We start from the raw sequence: 20,532 nt of genomic DNA, 5'->3' as shown, positions 1-20,532 counted from the left end.
TCATAAATTGCACTTGTAATTTGCTAAATTAAAAACTGTATCTTGACTTCTTAAGGTAGGATTTTTCAAGTACACAAAAAGGGATGTAATAAGAAATTTTGGACCATATGCCACCTGTCGCTGGCAGCATGTCACGAATCGTTAACACCCGCCATGTTTATCCTGATACATGAATTTGGAGAATTCCCAAACTCCAGCGCATACTGAGGAACAAAATACAGTGCAAAGCTGGAAGTGTCTAAGAATTCCTTTAAGGTTGTGAAATTCACAGTATCAATCTGGTATCCACGTACAACAGGTGTAGTCAGCAAAATGTCTACAATACTTCCCAGCGCATACTGAGGAACCAGAATACAGTGCAAAGCTGGAAGTGTCTAAGAATTCCTTTAAGGTTGTGAAATTCACAGTATCAATCTGGTATCCATGTACAACAGGTGTAGTCAGCAAAATGTCGCTACCACTGGACAACACAATTACAGACTCGTTTTTGCTTAGCTTAGTCAGCATCTGTGATCTCAGCAACTAACTCCAAAATCCAAATGGGTTTCAAGGAAATGCCTGGATCCATATTCAATGTCTATGCAGCCAAAATTCTTCAATAGGTGTCATCAACCTTCAGCAAGCCCAACTAAACAGGGTTGTCCAGCATTCAGCAATCCAAGAATGAATCTGCAAGGACATTGATCAATGTGACAATTAAATCAAACAAATCAATTGTTTAAAGTTGTAGCATGTCAGCATAAAAAAATACCGGAGAGTACAAATGCCAGTGATAAACCTAAAGATTATACGGTGTGCATGACAATAGAACTTAAAAGCTCTCATAGGAAATGAATTCATGGTATGTAACATCAAAGCACCAAAAGTTAACAATTACCATCAGAACCCATCACCAAAATATTGTAGATTTGATGCAGAAATATGCATGCCTGAGCTCCATGCTCATAGAATTTGTCGCTGAAAAGGTACCAGGATTGACATACTGCAAGGAGAATCATCTAAAGCAAGCCCACTTTACCCAAACTGTGAAATAATAAGTAGAAAGGTGATCTGGTATGTCTGCCTGCATGGGAACCATAAGCGAATAAAAGTTAAGAAGAGTAATTCAATTACTTTGGCGATAACTAGTATTCAGCAAGAAAGAAGGTAACATACAATGTCCCAAGAAGCAGAGAAGCCATCAGTTGAAAGGCGCCAGCTTCCACGTTGTGACTCAACACCGTTCTTTCCATCAGACGATCCAAGTTCAAGCAGTTCATCAAGCTTGTCCTCATCAGAATCATACCTATGCCGCTTTCTCCTCCTATTCCCCTTTCTCCTTTTATGGCGGCTTCCAGTGAGATCCTCATCATCAGTATCATGCATATGTGAAATTGAGAACCCATCATTCTGAACCAATGAGTAATCATCAGCCTTCTGAAATTCTATTTTGTTACGAGAGAACAAAGATTCACAAGAATCTCCTGATTTGCATTCTTTCGACAAATCACAGAAAATTACCCAGGACTGAATGCCTATCCACTTAAGCATATCAGGTAATTCTGTCTCCACAAGTTCCTTCATGAGAGCAAAATGGTCAGCATCAGTCAAATGATTTACGCCCTTCAAAAGTTCTTCCATTTGCCCCCATTCTTCGTGTTGTTCTTCATCATTCATGAGCCGCCAAAGTTGTCTACCCTTGGCAATGACACAGTTCAATAAGACAAGATCATCAAAAGATATGTGATCACAGTGTCCTGATAAAAGAACCTCAAGCCAACAACATGGGAATGCCAATTCCTTGCACTGCAAAGTAGGATTGATGAGCTTGCCTAAAGACTTTAAGAAATCAAGAAGCCTATGCTCATCCAGATGGATAAGAAGATGCTGGCAAAGAGAGGAGAACTGCTCGTCCATCAAAAAATCTTCAACCGCATGCCATGCATCTTTGGAATTCTCCTCATACATCAAGTACAAAAATTGATCTACAAAATATTCTGCATCGATTTGCAGTATTTCACCATCTTTAATAGAATTAGCAAGCTCATCAGAAGACCAGAAATCTGGGACATACTCCAAGAAATTCTCTACTGTCTGGAGAACATCAAGATCACGAAAATAGTGAGGCTTGGTGGCAACTACAGCCGGAGATTGCCCATGCTTGCCTTTCCACTCAAGTTCTTCCCAGCACATGTCACGGTTTACAAATGCAAACTGAGAAAGTGCCTTAGCTCCCTTTTTATGTGTGGATTCCCCAGTAACAGCAAAGTGGCCAAACCACTGCATTATCCTCTTTGGGTTTCCTGCAGATAGTAATAGGGGCATGTAAATTGTAAGCAATGAAAGCCAACACGAATAGCATCTCAACCAATTCCTGCTACATGGCAACAGTTCAACAGGGAATATAAAATATCACACCTAATTACTTAACTTGGACTGAGGGACTACTAAAGCAGTCAGCAGGGCAGATCCAGCACCGGTGTGGCTGGGGCTCAAGCAGCCGCTACTACCACTGGAAGCATGGAGCCCCTCCTAAGCACCCACTGCAAATTTATACTCATTGAAGCTTAGAAGAAGGCACTAAAAGTAGAAAATAATGAGAATAGGTCCCTCCTAACATATGTTTCTAGATCAACCACTACCAGTCAGGAGAAAGGGGCACCAAAGCGTGCTCAGGGCAAAAGGGACCTATTGATTTTGCTGGGGACTTAAGTAAGCAGGCATAACATAGGCATATGCAAATAATAGCAAGAAGTTTCATGACAAGCTCCAGCATTACATGCCTACACCACATTCAGAGATGTAGGTCGTATTTAGAGACAATTTAAAATAGGCTGAGAGACGAATATGATGTAGACATGTAGTTGTCACTGAAACACCATTTCAGTTTCCTTCTTGTACACAGCAGTGTGTTCCTAATTTACATAATACCGTGTTAGCAAATTGACATGAGACACTGAAATAGGGTAAACGGTATGCCATTTACAACATAATAGTCCTTACAGTCAGCACAAGTTCAAATTGAGACTATTGAGTTAGAGACCTATTTTTTACAGACGTTTGGCAAACATGTTTCAAATAAGCAATTTATTTGGGCATATAAACAAAGCAAAACAAGATGTATTTGAGTAACAGTTAAAAATACAAATAGTTTCGAGCTCCTAGGAAAATTACCTCGGAAGAACTCCTCCAGCATATGGCCTTTTCTTGCTAGAATAGACCCGACCATTTTGGGTTTCTTATCGAAAATCATCCGCAGCAAGCGAGCAGCGACATCACGCCTGGAATTCTTCATCTCTAAGAGATCAAGAAACAGGTCCCTCTGGCCACGGTAACTGAGCGAATGGACCAATGAGACAGTGGCGCAGAGCCACAACCGAGCTTCATACCTGCCTGCTGATCTTGTAACTGACTTGATTATGGACTCAACATTGCGAAAAAGAGTTTTCCTCTCTTCGACGGCAGCTGTATTAACACTATCACATTCTGCCGGCACTTGCAAAAAGAGCTTAACCATCTTCAAAGTGAAATTTCTCAGCAAAATCTGGAGCAAAAACAAACTAAGTTATTACACATGCTACGCAACCAGGGGAACTCGAAAAACAGGGGCGCGCCCAGTAAAGGGCATGGAACTATTGGAAAACAAATATCCTAAGTTATTAGGCATGTATACACATGTAATTAGATCAGGACCGACTACAGATAGCCAAATAAATTCTAAAACAGATAGCCAGATAGCTTAAGTTAGGGTTCGGGTGCTCGGTTTCGCGAGGCAGGAAGTGAAAGAGAAGGGGTGCGCATACCTGGCGAGTGCTCGTCGCCGGCGAAGACCTAGCGAAGGGGCCGGCGAAGATCTGGCGCAGGGACCGGCGAAGACCTGGGCACCAGGCATAGGGCGGCGGCGGCAGTCGCTCAGCTGGAGAGTGCGCACGCGGGCGTGAACAGGAGGAGAAAATCTGTCCGGGTGGCGGGCTACGTTGCGCGGATACTCCAGGGGGGGGGGGGGGGGGGGGCGTATTGCGTATCCGACGCGTATCTGAATACGTATCTTCTGGATACGTCCTGAACACGTTTGGGCCGATTTGGTTATGGCCCATTAAAGGAAGAAGGCCCAACTTACCTCTCAGGTTCCCACACCCCGACCCCGGCGCGGGCTGATCCAATCCAACGTTCACATACGGCCCACTTGTCGGCGACCTGTTGCACATAACTCCTCTACACTCTTTTCTTCTGTACCCGTAGCGCTGTGCCAACTCACACGCCGCCGGCATACGCACGGGCACGGGCACAGGCTGCACAGCAGTCGTTCGAATCCCTCTGTCAAATCGCATCGCATCCAAAAACCAGGAGCCTGCTGGATTTCAAACGGCTGATTCAAACGACCGGACCCCCCTCTCCTGCTGCGCCTGCCGCCTGCGCTTCGGCCACCGCACTACCTCCCCTCGCTCTCGCCCGCCCGCGCTCGCCGCCGTCGCCGCCGGGCGGCGATGGAAACCCTAATGGTGGACCGCGTCCACAGCAGCCTCCGCCTCTTCATGCACCGCAACGCAGTATTCCTCTGCGAGCGCCTCTGCGCGCAGTTCCCCTCCGAGGTAGCCCCCTTCTCTCCCTGCTCCTCAACGAGGCTAGTGCGCCTCGATTCGTTGTGGTTGCGCGTGGGAATGGTACGTCTGGGGGTTGGATCGGGCGTGGGGCAGTGATTTGAGCGCGGGGGCTCACCTCGACTGTTCAGTTCGATTTATTTATTTTTTTTTTTTGAAGTGGCTAGGGTTGCATTAGTGTAGAGTGATGAGATGTGGTCTATGGTTTATCTAGGCTTGAATTAGAACGACTCCCTAGAGCTGTTGTAGGGTTCATAGTGAATTTGAACTGGAGTAACTTGCGCGTTTCGTCTAGGGGTCATAGTGAATTTGACTGAGGGTGATTTTCTGCCTAAGTTTTTGAGGCAATTTCACAGTTAGAAGCTCTACTGATGTTAGTGCATAATGGGCTACAATGACGTGTTATGCCTGTGGGCTCTTTTCCTTATCATAATCTCAGGGTGACAATATTTGTAGCCCATTCTAAGGTATTCAGTTGCTTGAATCCTATGTTCTCACAGGACATGCTCACCCCTTTTTCTTTTCTTAACCTTATAATTACTTGAAAGTGTGGGTTTTAATTTTAATTCAGGTTCTTGATGTGGTTCATGGGTCTTCATGTGGGATGAAGATCAACGCAACTTGAATGCGTGGTTTTGGGTTTAAATTTTCATTTGGGTTCTCGATGTGGTTCGTGGGTCTTCATTTGGGATGAAGATCATCACCACTTGAATGTGTGTTTAGGGCTTCATGCATTTGCGTTCAATTTCTTAGCGGATGTTACCTCACTGATTAACATGAACCCTGTGTCTGCTTTACTATTATAAGGACTTCTTTTCAATTAGTTATTCTTGCTCACAAAAAATATTATTTTGGTTTTTTTTTTAAGTTAAGTCCATTTCCACCATAGCACTGTGCACTAAATGTTCTTGCTCTACCTCCTCTGCACAGACCAATGTGCAATTGTTAGCGACCTGCTACCTCCACAACAATCAGCCATATGCTGCATACCACATTTTGAAAGGTAATAGCATATGCTCACCATGTAACACAGATATTATATGAAAGCAAGTTTGGATGGTTTATGGATTTTGTTGCTGATGTGATATGAAGGGAAGAAGATGCCGGAGTCCCGGTACTTGTTTGCTACATCATGTTTTCGAATGAACCTCTTGCGTGAAGCAGAAGAAACTCTATGTCCAGTCAATGAACCAAACATGGAGGTATACATCATATTTTAAAATGATTTGTTTATGTAAATATTTTATCCATTGGCCTCTGTGCAACAAATTGGTGTGTGAAAACTTGAGTCATTCTGTTTCTGTGTTGAAGGCAGTGTGGTGGTACTATACAACAACAACAAAGCCTTTTAGTCCCAAGCAAGTTGGGGTAGGCTAGAGTTGAAACCAACATGAGCCCCTAGACCGAAACTGACATGGGGGGAGGCAATAAAAAGAGATTTAAAGGGTTGGAATATACCTAGAGATCTTTGTTTAGCAGCAAAGTATTTTTCGCTCAGTAATAAACAATATTAACAGCACAATATTCAAATGGGACTTGGCAGCACTACATTAGTTTGAAAATAAAATGTTGATAACAATAGTTAGTTTCCTTATGGGTTTCCAGTTTTGAATAAAGGGAGGTGCATGACGTGTTGTTGGTTTGTGAACTAGAAATTCCATAGCTAGTTCAGTGAGAACATTTCCTGGTTCCTTCAAATAATACTAGGCCTGGTTGTTTTATTTTGCTTGCGGTGTTTCATACCAAATTTGTTGCCAAGGCCAAAGCCGTATGCCCGTATGCATGCTCGTTCCCCTTTATTATTAGAAGTTCTGGTTGTTTTATGTTAGATGAGAGAAGCAAGTATTATAAGGTACATGCTTGCAGTGCATGGATTGGCTTGAAACTCTCTCTCTCTCTCTCCATTTGGTTTTCTCCTGGGGCATGACATTCAGCTGAGATTGCTCACTGATTCTACAGGGGTGAAGTAGATAGTGAGAAAACAAATCAATCACATCTTTGTTTGCTTTAATTCCTGTATTTGGTTAGCTTGTTTCTATTATTAGTTTCATCCTTCTGTAGGTTCCAAGTGGAGCAACAGGACACTACCTCCTTGGAGTGATTTACAGGTTTATTGTTCATGGCTAAACTGAATCCATGTTGCTCCATATTATAATTTTTTAGATTTTGTATATTTATTTATCTCAATTGTGTGCAGGTGCACAGGCAGAATTTCAGCTGCAGCTGAACAATTTACACAAGCGTTGACTCTAGATCCTCTTTTATGGGCGGCATATGAGGAATTGTGTATATTAGGTTGGTTCATTTTACACCCATATATGAAGTTCTGTGGTAGGTCTACATTATTTGTGATATGTTAGAACTAGTTGCATGAAGTATTGCCTCATATCTTATAACTTTTGAAGGTGTAGAAATATAAATGAAATGGTGATTTTGCAGAATGTGCGTTCCTGAATGTGCTACATGCCTACATCTAGTGGATTTGAATATGCCGTCATAGACATTTCCTCATATATTGCTGTCTTCTATGTTAACATGTAGAAATATGTCTGTTCGTGTGAAATCAGAGCACTTTAGCATTACTGTGATAAATTCTCAATTCCGGATGGATTTCAATCATCATCAATTAGCTTGGTGTTCGTTGTTACTAGCTCATTCCTGGTGTGCAGTATTTCCTTTTGCCTTACTGTGGAAGTTATACTATGGTTCATTAAGCCTTGGTGTTTTGCTTGCAAGGAGTCATCCTCACTTAATGTTTGAAGCCATAAACATACATTTAAAATGTGTCTTCATCTTATAGGTATTGCTGAAGATACCGATGAGTGTTTTAGTGAATCGACTGCTCTACGTCTCCAGCAGGAACACACATCCACATCCACTCTGGTGAAGTCAAACTTCGCCAATGAAAATCGAGTTCTATCTTCCAGGGTCTCGGCAAGTCTTGGGGATATTAGTCCTAAGCAAATCAAACAGCTTCATGCTAACAACATAGCAGAAGTATCTGGCTATCCTCATGTAAGACCAACTGCATTGCATGTGCAGAATAGTTCAACCTCTAATGTAGCACAGTTTGACACTCCATCACCAACTGCAGCACAGGTCAGTACAACCTATTTGATTCTTCACTTAAGATTTTCTGCCAATGTGCACCTAATAGGAGACTAAATGTAATCAGCAGTTGGTAGAACCATGTTAAAAAGCACTGGTATCTTGGTGTCTCTTATGTTTCCAATTATTTGACACTGGCTCAGATGGCTTGTTTTAAACCTTCAAGAATTGTCCTGACCCCAGAATTTTCTTGTTTTGTTCATCTATCCTGACCCATTTACCTTTTTTCTAAAGAAAAACATTTTTCCTCGCAATAAAGTACTCCCTCCATTCCAAAATGTAAGTCGTTCTGGCTTTTCTAGGTGCATAGCTTTTGCTATGCATCTACATATACACTATGTCTAGTCCAGATGGGTCTGGCGCAGTGGTAGAGTCTCCACTTGTTTCTGGACATTATGGATTCCAATCGGCCTCCTTGCAAAATAAGCAAAGTAATTGCTGCCTAGAATTCCCTTCCCCAGATCCACCTGTGTTTTGGGAGCTTTCAACACTGAGTACGCGCTTAGGAAATATCTATCATCTGTGTATCGTGAACAGCATTCTGATGATATAGAGCTGCGTGGCACTGTTGCTTGCTCGATCATAATTATTGTTCATAAGTAGTTGGTTTTCTATTGCAGTGAGGGAATTATATTGTGACTTAACTGTTGAAATGTTTTACACAATTTTGAATCAGTTGTGCTTGACAACTTAATTTCTTCAGTTATGATATTATTTTACTGTTGGCTGAGTTCCATGTTACTTAATTTAATTATGCAGACTTCTAGTATCATGCCACCACCACTCTTTAGGAATGTCCATGCTTATCAGAATACAGTAAGTGGCGATGCTCCCACGAAGCAGAAAACTAATGGAGTAAACCAGCCACTTAGAAGGAAAAACATTGATGAAGCAAGGCTAAAGAAGGTTGGGGTGTTTCATTTGATTGCTAGCATTGGATGCCGCTACTTGTAACTTCTGTACCTGCCTATTTCCTGATCTTTCGAACCTCCATGGTTTTCTCATGATTTTTAATAGCTTATCACTATGTTCACATTTCTCCCCTGCCTTTTCTCTGAAAAGGATGTCAGAGTGACATATGTGTTAGTTTTTGTTTATTTTATTTTATGGCATGTTGATATTTTCCACTTGCTCATACCCGGCCCTGAAATGTCTTAAATATAAATTCCCTTGAAGTTTCTGTAAACTAACATTGATGATCCCTTGTATCAGGATTCGTAGTGCTGGATTCACTGTTATCTCTTTTTTTTTTTTGCGATTCCGCTGTTATCATCTATTACAATAGTAGTACATAGTGTCAGGATCAGTCATATCTTCCAGTTTGTTTGTTGTTTATAAACTTAATAGTCTTGAGTTTGGCTGCAAGTAGCTTCATTCTTCAGTACTAGTGTGTCATTTGTGTACCAGCAACAAACAATGGTCTCTCAGAATGCCTTATAATACCATTCGTCTTGATGATGTTTACAACTTTACATAATGGTTAGATAATTGGTGTCATTCTTGTGTTTACATACTCTTTTCTATATTTGCAACATTCTCTGTACCTGCAGTGTTGCACACAAAAATAGTGGGGTGTTTTGGGGTTGCCTGAAGCATTTGGTTATGCTCTCTACATATCAACTTTAGATATTTGGAAATGATACGAGTAGATATTTTGAATCAAAATGCAGTTTCATAAAAAAAAAACTTTTGCTATGTTTATAAATATTTTGTAACAAAAAAGTGTTTTTGTGTTTTTTAGAGACTGTGCTGATGTCAAAAGCATAGTTTGTTTTTTACTGGAGGGGGTACTGGCACTGAAAATGATCGATATAATCCTAAGTCTATTTCTGTATTGTTTCTTGTAGTCACAAGTTCATCCTGTGATATAATACACAATGGCAGTAAAACTATTTAATCTGTACTTACATTGAAGGTCTTTCTTTTCTTATTAGTTTTGTTCAATTGGAAAAAAGGATGTGTTTTATAGTTCGGTAGATTTGAGATCTGTCTGTAAACCCTCCTTTATACTCTTTTCTATTGATATTTTCTTATGGTGACAGGGGCGGCGCCAGTGGGTATGTGTTTGGTTAAAGAAACAAACAAAAATATATGTTAGGTGTTAGCATACCTGCCTTGCATTATGGAATAAAGCTACAAAGAAAAAGAAAAAGGCTCCGACATTCACATGAAATCCTCTTTGCTATGCATTTATATAGTCCTATATATTATTGCATCATCCTGGCTCCGCCACTGTTGGTGATATTAGAATTGACGATGTTTTTCAGGTTTCCGGAAGGTTGTTTAATAGTGATTCAATACCTCGAAGAAGTGAAAGACTTAAAGATACAGCAACAAATTCAAATTCAAATACCTCTCAATTTGGAGGGAATGGAGCAGGTCATTCGTCAGGTAAATTGCGAGTAAACTCGTCCACACCATCAAAATTGTGTTCAACAGCCATACGTTCCATGCAAGTTAGGAAAGGAAAACCACGGGCTACAGAAAATTTTGATGAAGGTGATTATCATTTCAATGTGGATGATTCATCAAATTTCAGAATAAATGTAGGCAAATTTGGTTGGTGTGTTTTTATATAGCAGTGATCAGGATGTATTGGCATATTTTACTTGATAATTATCAATTATTAGTTTACATTAGCATTTATGTCATCATATTTGGTAGTAGTATTGTTTTGTTGTTTCTTCTGCCATATATATGGTTTTCTTTTTTTTTCTTTTTTTGAAATTTCAGTTATATACCAAGTTGTAGAACTTTTAGGATACTGCTTCGCTAATAACCAAGCATGAAACTGCCTAACAAATGTATTTTCATCTATGGTTCTTAACATAGGGATTTCTTCTTGTGCTGATTTAGAAAATGAACTTCTTATTCATACTTTAAATACTATGTCATTATTAGGATGAAATACTGAAGCAAGGTTTTTTTTCACCATGAATTCCTATTTTGGTAACCCTGGCATTTAGAGTACTAAATGTATCCATTGCTCTGTGACTAGATTAACTCCAACGCTTTCACCTTAGCGTTGCTACAATATTATTTGGTAAAATGTATTTTTGTAGTTTTGACCTTTTGCATTAGATGTCAGTGTATGGATGAGCATTTTTTTGCCCAACCATCTTTATGAATGGTGATTCTTTTTAAATTTAGGAAGTAGATATGAAGTCATTGATGAAATGTGGACAGACAATATATCAGGAATTTCATCTTCTGTAAGTGCAACTGATGGAAGATCCTTTGAGCAAGATAAAGCTGAACGAATTCTGTTGCAAGACTCCAAATTGGCACTTGGTATTAGGGAGCTATTGGGACTTTTCCGAACACTCGGGGAAGGTTTTAGGCTTTCTTGCTTGTTTAAGTGCCAGGTATGATATAGGGTGTTTATCTAAAGATGGGACCTTGTACCCAGTGATTCCACTAAACTGATTTCATTATTAATTGTTCAGGAAGCATTGGAAGTCTACAGAAAACTCCCTGAGTCACAGTTTAACACTGGATGGGTTCTATGCCAGGTGAAGTTAATACAAGATGATTAGAGAATTCCAAACATACTTTCGATTCTTGTAATGAAAGAACTGTTGATGACATTACTTGCTGGAGTACATCTTTGCCAGCAAATTAACATTTAAACTTTGTGGACAACTTTGTTTTCTTCCTTTGTATCCGAAATTGTAATTAATTTTAGTGAACCCAATGACATAACGAGTTATATGGTGTCTAATTGTTCGGAATTTAAGATTATAGTTTCTATTGCTCTTTATCAGCTTTTTCGTCAATTTGGAATTGGCAGTTTGTTAGCTTATAATTAAACTCAAGCACCAACCTTTTTTAATGCAAGTGACGAGTCCCTTAAACATTGCCAATATCATACATTTTAGTCCTTTAAAAAAATGTAATGTCTCGTTATATATTAGGTATTACATATATGAACATAAAGAAAGTTCTGTAAATTCAATTCTTTTGGCAAGCAAATGCTTGTGGCTTATTTGTTGTTTTTGTCGACTATGCAGGTTGGTAAGGCATATTTCGAATTAGTTGATTATTTGGAAGCTGATCGTTACTTTGAATTGGCACACCGACTATCGCCTTGTACGCTCGATGGAATGGACATCTATTCTACTGTTCTTTATGTAAGTGAAATCAGTGCATTGGGCTTGGCTACATTTTATTGGCACATTTATCTCCAAGCTCACACGCTTCTTATGCAGCATCTGAATGAGGAAATGAGACTAAGCTACCTTGCTCAAGAGCTTATTTCCATTGATCGGCTATCTCCTCAAGCATGGTATGTATTTTTATCTCAGAAAGAGTGAAAATGTTGGGGCCTTTTGCATGCACAGTATTTCAATTTTATTTTTTTTAACTTCATCTTGTAACTCTTTTTTTTTCTTGTTTTTTTGTGGGGCCAGGAGGGAGTGATGGGGGTGGGGTATTGTTCTTGGTTAAGGGGGGGGGGGGGGGGGAAGTGATGGGGGTAGGGTATTGTTCTTGGTTTTGATTATTTAGATTAAAGTCTTGGTGTCATTGCAGTGCAAAACAGCTGGATGTGTCTAGGCCACAATCATAACCGTTTAGTCTGGAAGCTGGGTCCTCATGTTTCATCATTTTCTTATGTATCTGTTTGGAATGTGCAACAGGTGTGCAGTGGGCAATTGCTTTGCCTTGAGGAAAGATCATGAGACTGCTTTGAAGAATTTTCAACGTTCAGTACAGCTTGACTCAAGATTTGCGTATGCTCACACTCTATGTGGTCATGAGTATGTTGTGGCTCTCACAAATATTCTATATGTCTTTATTTTCATGCTCCAGATATATCTGGTGCAAATTTGAAGCTACATCCTGAAAATTCATGTTGGAGATGATCATTTCAAAATTTCTAATTGAACCCCATTCCTTGAAACTGTAGGTATTCTGCATTGGAGGATTATGAGAATAGTATCAAATTCTACCGATGTGCACTGCAGGTAGATGAAAGGCACTACAATGCCTGGTATGGCCTTGGGGTGGTATATCTTCGCCAGGAAAAGTTTGAGTTTGCTGAGCATCATTTCAGAAGGGCATTTCAGATAAATCCTCGCTCTTCTGTTCTCATGTGCTACCTTGGGATGGCATTGCACTCTCTTAAGGTTGATATCATTGATCGACAACAATAGACTACTCCCTCTGATTCCAAATATAGGTTGTTATAGTCTAAAAACTACTTACATATGGAATCGGATGGAGTACTTTTCCATTTCTGTTTCCCCTTCAAAATCTTAAGTGGACTGATTAAATGAAGCTTCTGTCTGGATTCAAACTTGTCAGAGGGATGAGGAGGCATTGGAAATGATGGAGAAAGCTATAGCAGCGGATAAGAAGAATCCACTGCCCAAGTATCAGAAGGCCTTAATCCTTCTAGGTCTAATGAAGTATGAAGAAGCTCTGGATGAGTTGGAGCGGCTAAAGGAGATTGCGCCTCATGAGAGTAGTATGTTTGCACTGATGGGAAAGATTTACAAGCAACTCAATATTCTTGACAAAGCTGTTTTCTGCTTTGGCATTGCCCTGGATTTAAAACCTCCTGCTGCTGATCTTGCTATAATTAAGGTATAACACGATCTCATTTTCCATATCCCTCCTACCGCTATCCACCCTGTTTTCCTTTTCTTAATTTATCTTTGTATCTCAGTGGCAAGGCAGTCATTGCTAGTTGAACTGTTACATTATTAATTGTCATTAAGTGGAATTCATCTGTTATCAGTATTGCACTGTTCATGTTATATGGAGACCATTTGCGATTTATATTCACTCTGTTCCAAAATATATGTTGTTTTGGTTCCTAAGTCAAGTTTCTATAGCTGTGACCAAGTTTTCAAGAAAACAAACTTTGACCAAGTTTATTGGAAATATCTTGACATCTAACATGGTGCATTTAATGAACTAAATTGATATTGTAGACATTGGTGCATTTTTCTATAAACTTGCTGAAACTTAGGTAAGTTTGACTTAGTAAAAACTAAAATGGCCTTCATTTTGGAACGGAGGGATAAATAGCTCTGACTTGCTTGTCTGATGTTTGGCAGTCCGCAATGGAGAAAGTACATCTCCCTGATGAACTGATGGAGGATGACCTGTAAGTTCACTCAAGTACAGTGAGAAAGGAACATTTACTTCGGGTTCATGATGTTCTGCTTGCTTCGTGTTCCTGACCTGCTTGGGCTTCTCCAGTGGAACTCGGATCTCGGAGCTGTACCATTAACCATCCAGTTTTGTAGATTTAGTTGTAGCCTGTAATCAGAGAACACATGCGCAGAAGCTGCAGTAGTTTAGGACTCTGTACAAGTTGAGCGTTGGCAAAATGACGTCTGTATCATTATACAGTTGTGAGGTTAACAAAAGAAATCGTTGTTAAATAACGGAAATAATCAAAGGATGAGGATCCTGCTGATTCAAGCAGATTGTTTGTCGCATCTACCAACCTTTTAAAGGTGTCCCATTGTAACTGCCTAACTGTCGTGGAGGTCGGTGGGGGATAAAGCTAGGCTTTGTGTACAAGTAAAGTGTAACCTTGCGTTCTCTTGCTAGTAGCCAGTATCATTGCTGCATATCCTGGCATCCTTAAGAAGTTATTGAACGGTCTTGTTCGTTTGACTGGTAAGTCATGGCAGAAAGTATTGTAGGCTGATTTGTTGTGAGAAAAAAAAACACTGTTGAATGGCTGATAAATTTGCCTGTAAGGATACATATTATATATAATAAATATTAGTATATTTTTGTATATATTTGGTCAAACTTAAAAAAAATTGACTCCTCGTGAAACGAGACGTGCATTTATTCATGAATGGATGGAGTAGTTATTTAAAAAAAACAGTCAAAAAATAAACATGCTTGCTAATCTAAATGTTAAGGGGTCTGATTTGCCCACAATAAACCTAACTCATTTTCTTTGTTTTTTTAGTTAATTGCTCAACTAACTAAAACCTAGACTGGCAAGTTCATGCGCAGCCGAGTTACAAGCTCTAGGAATTAAAATGACCTCGCTAAACACGAAGTGGTCATGCTTCATTACATCCCTTGACAACATCCCACTGGCAGGCGAGTCCCCGGATTTTATTATTATTATTATTACTCCCTCCGTCCACGAAAGAGTCAATTTCTAGAGTTGTCCTAAGTCAAAATTTTTAAACTTTGACCAAATTTTTAGAAAAAAAATGCTAAGATTTATAGTATCAAATTAGCATTATTAGATTCATCATAGAACATATTTTCATATAATGTGCATTTTATACTATAGATGTTGTTACTCTTTTCTATAAAGTTAGTCAAACTTTAAAAAGTTTGACTGGCACGGATCCTAGGAATTGATTCTTTCGTGGACGGAGGGAGTATTATTTAAGACGTGGAGAGAGGGCAGTCGAGTAGAGAGAGAGTCCCCGTTATTCATTTTTATTGCCAATGAGAAAGTTTTGAGACGCTCGTTTTCTTTCAGTAGCAGCACCTCCTGAGCAAACTCCATTGTTGATGGCTTCAACAAAAAAGCCTTTGTCCAGCCGATTCAAGGCGGAGTTCGAGCCAGCACCATCTCACAAATTTGCATTCGAGGAAACAATGCCCACCACCATCCTCGTTCTAGACAGTTACAAACCGGACATCTCTGAATATTCATCTTCAAATGCAGGCGATTTTGAGTCAGACGCCACACGAAATGCTTCACCTTTGGGAGGACACCACGATAATTTCAACAGTTTGCGCCAGAAGGTACCCGGTTTGATCCATGGAACAACTGTCGGAGCTGCATGCTTTGTACCCGTTGCCGAGTTTGCAGTCGTCGTTCCTTCTCATCATCCAATACATGGTACGTCCATTTCACCGTAAACAAACCTCTCCGATCAAAAATGCCAAGCCAGAGTGTCGTTGCGTCCTTGGTTTGTTGGTGTCGCCAGATGTGCTGCACATCTTCCTCCCAAAACACTTGTCGCACCCAATTGCTCACCCCAAAAGCCCGTATTTGGATCCATGAGTTCCACGGCACGTGTAAGCAATATGTTCCTTCTTGTGGTGTTATTAGCCGTCGGGTAACACCATTGGATATCCATGGATGGATCTTTAAATCCTGACCTGACTGCCATCGCCAACCCGCCAGATGAGTCTCTCAGGACTTGGGCATAGAGCGAGTCCGGAGCTTGCATGATTCTCGTGGTCCTTTCATTTGTTTTGCTTGAAATGGCATGCATGATGCACGTCATGATGTGTACGCACCAATTTTGTGTAGAAGTACGCTCTATGTGTTGAGAAAAAAAACACTAAAACTACTAGTAGCGAATTTTGTGTAGAAGTACGCTCTATGTGTTGGGAAAAAAACACTAAAACTACTAGTAGCGATAGATTTTTTTTTTTTGTTAGAATCTCTAGTAACGATAGGTTTAGCTCCATTCGGCATACAGCCTGAGAATTGGGCCTGTAGGGCTGCCCGTCTTACCATCTTGGTAGTGTTGTGTCTCCAATTCTCAGCAGCAGGCAGCAGCACAGTTTCAGCAACTCTATCCAAATTTTTTTGGGTCACAGGCAAAATATTTTGCGTTTTGGAAGTAAACGGGGCCAAACATTAATCAACCATGTAATAAAAACTACAAACCAATAGGTTATTACGAAGGCACAAATCGTGATACGCCACCGTCACATAAGAAGCAAGGAGGGTAACCATAGACGGTGGTGACAAGCAGGACTCAGAAGAAACATGTCCAAACGGCAGCATTTTAATATTAAGAGTAAATATCCAGAACTCCAGCTCGAAACTAACAGAAACAGCTTTGTTCACATCGCCAAACTTAAACAAAAATGCCTGTTGCAGGACTACAGGTAAGGATAAATGCCATAGCACAAGTTCTGATCGCCTCATAAGATAGCACTACTTCGATGGGACTAAACTTTACTCGTCATCCTCATCATCATCATCGGCACCACCAGAGGAGTTGAGTTGGTTGAGCCTTTGGACGAGGCTAGCCTTCCTCTGCTCATATGTGAGCTTCTTTGGGTTGTACCTGAAACACACAGAAGGTAAGGGCAGAGCAAATGATATAATTATGATGACCATATAGTGTATAGAATTAAAATTTAAGGAGAGTAGCTACTATACCTCTTGTGCTCCTTTGGTGGCTGCTTGGTTGACTTAGCCACAGATGGATCAGCACGGATGGCCGCATGGACCTTCTTGTACAGACCTTCCATGTCCTCAGCCTCAATTCCCTTCTTAATGTAATCACTGAAGTGAGACTGGTACTTCTCTGGCTCCTCCTCAGCAAGGTTCTGGGACATAAAGAGCAAAAGAACAATGAAATCGATGAGTATTTCTGAAATAACCTTACAGATTAGATATCACAGTGATATGATAAGGAAATAAACTGTGATATGATAAGCAGCAAGCACAACTCACCTTCATGTAGTCAGCAACGTGGCCACCATAGATGTACTTGCGGTGAATATCAGCATCCAGCTGCTTGTCATCCTTCTTAAACCCAGCAAACCTCTTCTCACTGTGAGGAATATCCAGGCCACCATCCAAAGCTCCCTGCAGCAACAAAATACAACAGATGTTAAAAATACAGAAAGATGTAAAATCAGTCATGTAAAAAATTATTATTCTTGATGAGCTAACTACAAACAATCACCCCAGTATAATCATGGTAACAAAAGGAAGATATATACCTTGAGGGCACCAAAGACACGGTTCCCTGTTGTAGTCCTGATAAGGCCAACATCCAACAGAGCACGGAAAGGCCTCCTCTCATCAGCTGGCTCAACAGAGAAGTCCTCACCAGTGGCCTGATGAACAGAAAAGAAACATTATAAATGCCCAACCAATGCAACATCAGCAAAAAAAAATAATAAAACAAGGTTGAATTGGTCAATTTTTACCTCAACATTGCCCTCATACTCCTGATCCAAACCACGGATCTTGAGCACACGGCGAGCCAACAGAAGACCAGTGCAGTAGGCTACAAGATGGGTGTAAGCAGTTGAATTAGAGGACATATAAATATATTTTAAGGTATAATATGCAATTTACACATTATTCCCGGAGAGAAAAAATTACCAGCTGCATAGTTGGTCAGACCAACTTCAAGACCATATCGTGGCAACTCATGTGAGTAGGCAGAAGCAAGAACCATATCACCCGCTATACTAGCAGAGATGATTTGTGCAGTGATGTCCTTGTTGGTCTAAGGAGATCTAGTTAAGATATACAATATATGCCTCTAGAGCTCAAAGTACCATAGTAATAGGCAGAAACCAGATGACCGAAGAACAAAAGGAATCAGAACAAAGGAATCAAAGGATACGAATCGCACAACAAATCTGTATTTGGGTGTGTTGTACTTGTTTTTGTCCTGGTTGATGAGCCTTATCCTGGCCCTGTAGTCTGTCTTACCAGCTGCAAACAAGGTCAACAGAAACACACTATCAGTCACAGGAAACAAAATAAAAAATAAAAAAGCAAGCATCAAGAGAGCAGATAAAACATACCGCGCCTTCTCTTGAACTTCACTTGGAAACGCTTGAAGTACGCATTGGTCTTCTGGGTCTTCACAAAACCACCCTGGAGAGATATCCAAAAGGTACATAGATAGTTAATACACAGGTGAACTTGATTAACACTGAAAACTGAGTATACATACAGCAGAATTCGCTGAGTTGCCAATCAAAAAATATTCAGCAAAGTGACTGATATAATCAAATAATGCAGCAGCATCGAGAGTCACGATTGAGTTAACAATATAGTTGCAATATAAATGACGAAAACATTCTAACTAATATAAATGACGAAAACATTCTAACTATAGTCCAATAGTTGTAGACCACGATAAGATAGCTCTCATGGCACATCAGAACATTAATAGACAGAAAATCCCATAAGTTATGCACAAGTATTAAAACAGTATTATCAACTCTAGTGTACAGATCTAAACATAACAAAGTTTTTTTTCCAGAAAAATTGAATCCTGAGAAGGGAAGGAGACTCGTAAACCCTGGAAAGAATAAGAAACAGCAAAATGACATGAATTCAACAATAGATCCTCACGTTAACATACAATCGCAAGTACACTACTATACAACAGATGCAATAACCGCTAAACCAAACAACCAGCCAGGAAAAGCTGGCCATTTAGTCAATTGGGCAGAAGGGTCCGAAGCCCTCCGTTCGCCCAAACATTATTGTGTTTAACATCCAAGCATTTGTTCGAAAAGCCATGGCAGAAAGTACTGTTCGCTGATTTGTTGCAAGAGAAAAACACTGGCAAATTTGGCTGATAAGCTCAAACGAACAGGGCGCAATAAGATATACTACCTGAGCATCGATCTCAGAACGAGCTCGCTAGCTGCCACAAGCGTAACCTGCCGCCAGCCAGCGCGCTCACCCAAAGCCACGCTAACTCAACGCATCGGCGACCTACGCCCTTCTCGCTCCGCCACTAGTGAACAAAACCTACCCAACTAAACGCTAGTTGCACAAGCACGGACGCAGCAATCGATTCAAGAAGCTGGAACGTAGCGGAAGGGCTCAAGATCTTACCATCTCGGTCGCCTGCTGTGGCTGTGGAAGCAGCGGCGGCGGGTTCTCCTGGCGGGCGAGAGGGTGGAGGCTGCGGGAGAAGGGAAGGGTTTATAAGGGCGACTCCTCCGGGTCTTTTAACTCTGCAGAAACCCTAGCCTGTGGACGGATGGATAGCGCCTTGGCGCTGGGATGGACGGCCAAGATCGGTTTGAGCGTGCTGCTGGAATAAATGGGCCTTTCGTCGGCGTTGGTGGGCTACAATATAGAGGTTCGATGGGCAATGAGATAACGGATTGATGGGCCTGTTATTTCTACAGGTACATATTTTCCTTTTTTTTTTCTCCGCCCTTTTTAAATTAAAAAAAAAAAGAGCACGGTTTCTATTTTCTATTTAGTGGAGCAGCATCTCCCATATTGTTTGGCCACGGTGGCACACTCTGACGATAATTTCTGTTCTCCAAGAGCTGGAATTTCAATAGTAATAATAGTATCTATGCATCAGGTTGCTTGGTTTTCCTCCTTGCATTCACCTAGGAGAAAAATTTTTATCTTCAAAATTCTAGGTGCTAAAATTTATTTGTTCATCATTTTGTCGGGATGTTGCCAACCAAATTAAAGATGGAGTGAGTTTCAAAAGAAAAAATAAAGATAGAGTGCCCTAACAGCATAAATGAGGGCTGAAACACAAAGTACTCTCTCTGTCTCTGAAAGCTGCAATTTCTAAAGTTGTCCTAAGTCAAACTTTTAAAACTTTGACCAAATTTATAGAAAAAAATCTAAGATTTATAGTACCAAATTATTAGCATTAAATTTATCATAGAATATATTTTCATAAGATACTCATTTTGTATCATAGATATTGATGCTCTTTTCTATAAAGTTGGTCAAAGTTGAAAAAGTTTGACTGACACGGATTCTAGGAGTTGAAGTTTTCAGGGACGGAGGGAGTACATAGAGGGGATGAAATCTCCAATTACATGAAGGCAGCCACATTGCTACTTGGCATAAATAAACTATTTGAAGCTTCTAAAGACTGCATCCACGGAGAAAAGTTTGACCAGACATATTATTTGAGAAGGCTCTCCGAGATTGCATTTGACAAAAGTGGCGGAGGGTCTTCATGATGTGTCCATGCCCCGTCAAAAACATAGTGAACATTATCATCGGGGGAGGGCAATAATGGCAAAAACCTCCCAAAAGCCTACCTTGAGCACTGTGGCACTAGAGGTAAAGCGTTGAGTCGAGAAATATTTGTTGTAAGATTCACGAGACTCAAGCTAACACGTTTGCAAAAATGATAAAGAATAGTTG

At 40.4% G+C, this 20,532-nt stretch overlaps 3 protein-coding genes across 8 annotated transcripts; 1 reads left to right on the top strand and 2 right to left on the bottom strand.

Annotated features, from left to right (window-relative positions):
* On the bottom strand, window positions 230-3,959 carry LOC110433503. The gene is made up of 5 exons (XM_021455779.1): window positions 3,783-3,959; window positions 3,154-3,523; window positions 1,156-2,282; window positions 878-1,063; window positions 230-669 (listed from the first exon to the last, which is right to left on the bottom strand). Exons 2-4 carry the CDS (start codon window positions 3,494-3,496, stop codon window positions 995-997), a joined length of 1,539 nt encoding a protein of 512 aa, XP_021311454.1. The 5' UTR covers window positions 3,497-3,523; window positions 3,783-3,959; the 3' UTR covers window positions 230-669; window positions 878-994.
* On the top strand, window positions 4,232-14,123 carry LOC8078673 (cell division cycle protein 27 homolog B). Of its 6 annotated transcripts, none has more exons than XM_021457524.1 (16): window positions 4,232-4,571; window positions 5,511-5,583; window positions 5,673-5,782; window positions 6,642-6,688; window positions 6,778-6,875; window positions 7,381-7,679; window positions 8,448-8,594; window positions 9,956-10,187; window positions 10,839-11,053; window positions 11,135-11,200; window positions 11,699-11,818; window positions 11,897-11,973; window positions 12,326-12,445; window positions 12,595-12,814; window positions 12,993-13,274; window positions 13,751-14,123. In XM_021457524.1, exons 1-16 carry the CDS (start codon window positions 4,467-4,469, stop codon window positions 13,802-13,804), a joined length of 2,265 nt encoding a protein of 754 aa, XP_021313199.1. In that variant the 5' UTR covers window positions 4,232-4,466; the 3' UTR covers window positions 13,805-14,123. The 6 variants fall into 6 exon arrangements, with proteins under 6 accessions (XP_021313199.1, XP_021313204.1, XP_021313203.1 ...); XM_021457529.1 differs by having other exon boundaries at window positions 4,467-4,571; window positions 9,956-10,079; window positions 10,887-11,053; XM_021457528.1 differs by having other exon boundaries at window positions 4,467-4,571; window positions 9,956-10,079; window positions 10,875-11,053.
* On the bottom strand, window positions 16,394-19,392 carry LOC8056106 (60S ribosomal protein L5-1). Its single transcript, XM_002456735.2, has 9 exons — window positions 19,240-19,392; window positions 18,192-18,264; window positions 18,008-18,099; window positions 17,761-17,887; window positions 17,583-17,662; window positions 17,373-17,489; window positions 17,101-17,235; window positions 16,804-16,973; window positions 16,394-16,708 (listed from the first exon to the last, which is right to left on the bottom strand). The coding sequence occupies exons 1-9, from the start codon at window positions 19,240-19,242 to the stop codon at window positions 16,597-16,599; spliced, it is 909 nt and encodes a 302-aa protein (XP_002456780.2). The 5' UTR covers window positions 19,243-19,392; the 3' UTR covers window positions 16,394-16,596.

This window comes from Sorghum bicolor, chromosome 3 (assembly GCF_000003195.3).
Source record: "Sorghum bicolor cultivar BTx623 chromosome 3, Sorghum_bicolor_NCBIv3, whole genome shotgun sequence".
NCBI lineage: Eukaryota > Viridiplantae > Streptophyta > Magnoliopsida > Poales > Poaceae > Sorghum > Sorghum bicolor.
The sequence above is the reverse complement of the archived record's forward strand: the minus strand, read 5'-3'. Positions and strand labels throughout refer to the sequence as shown.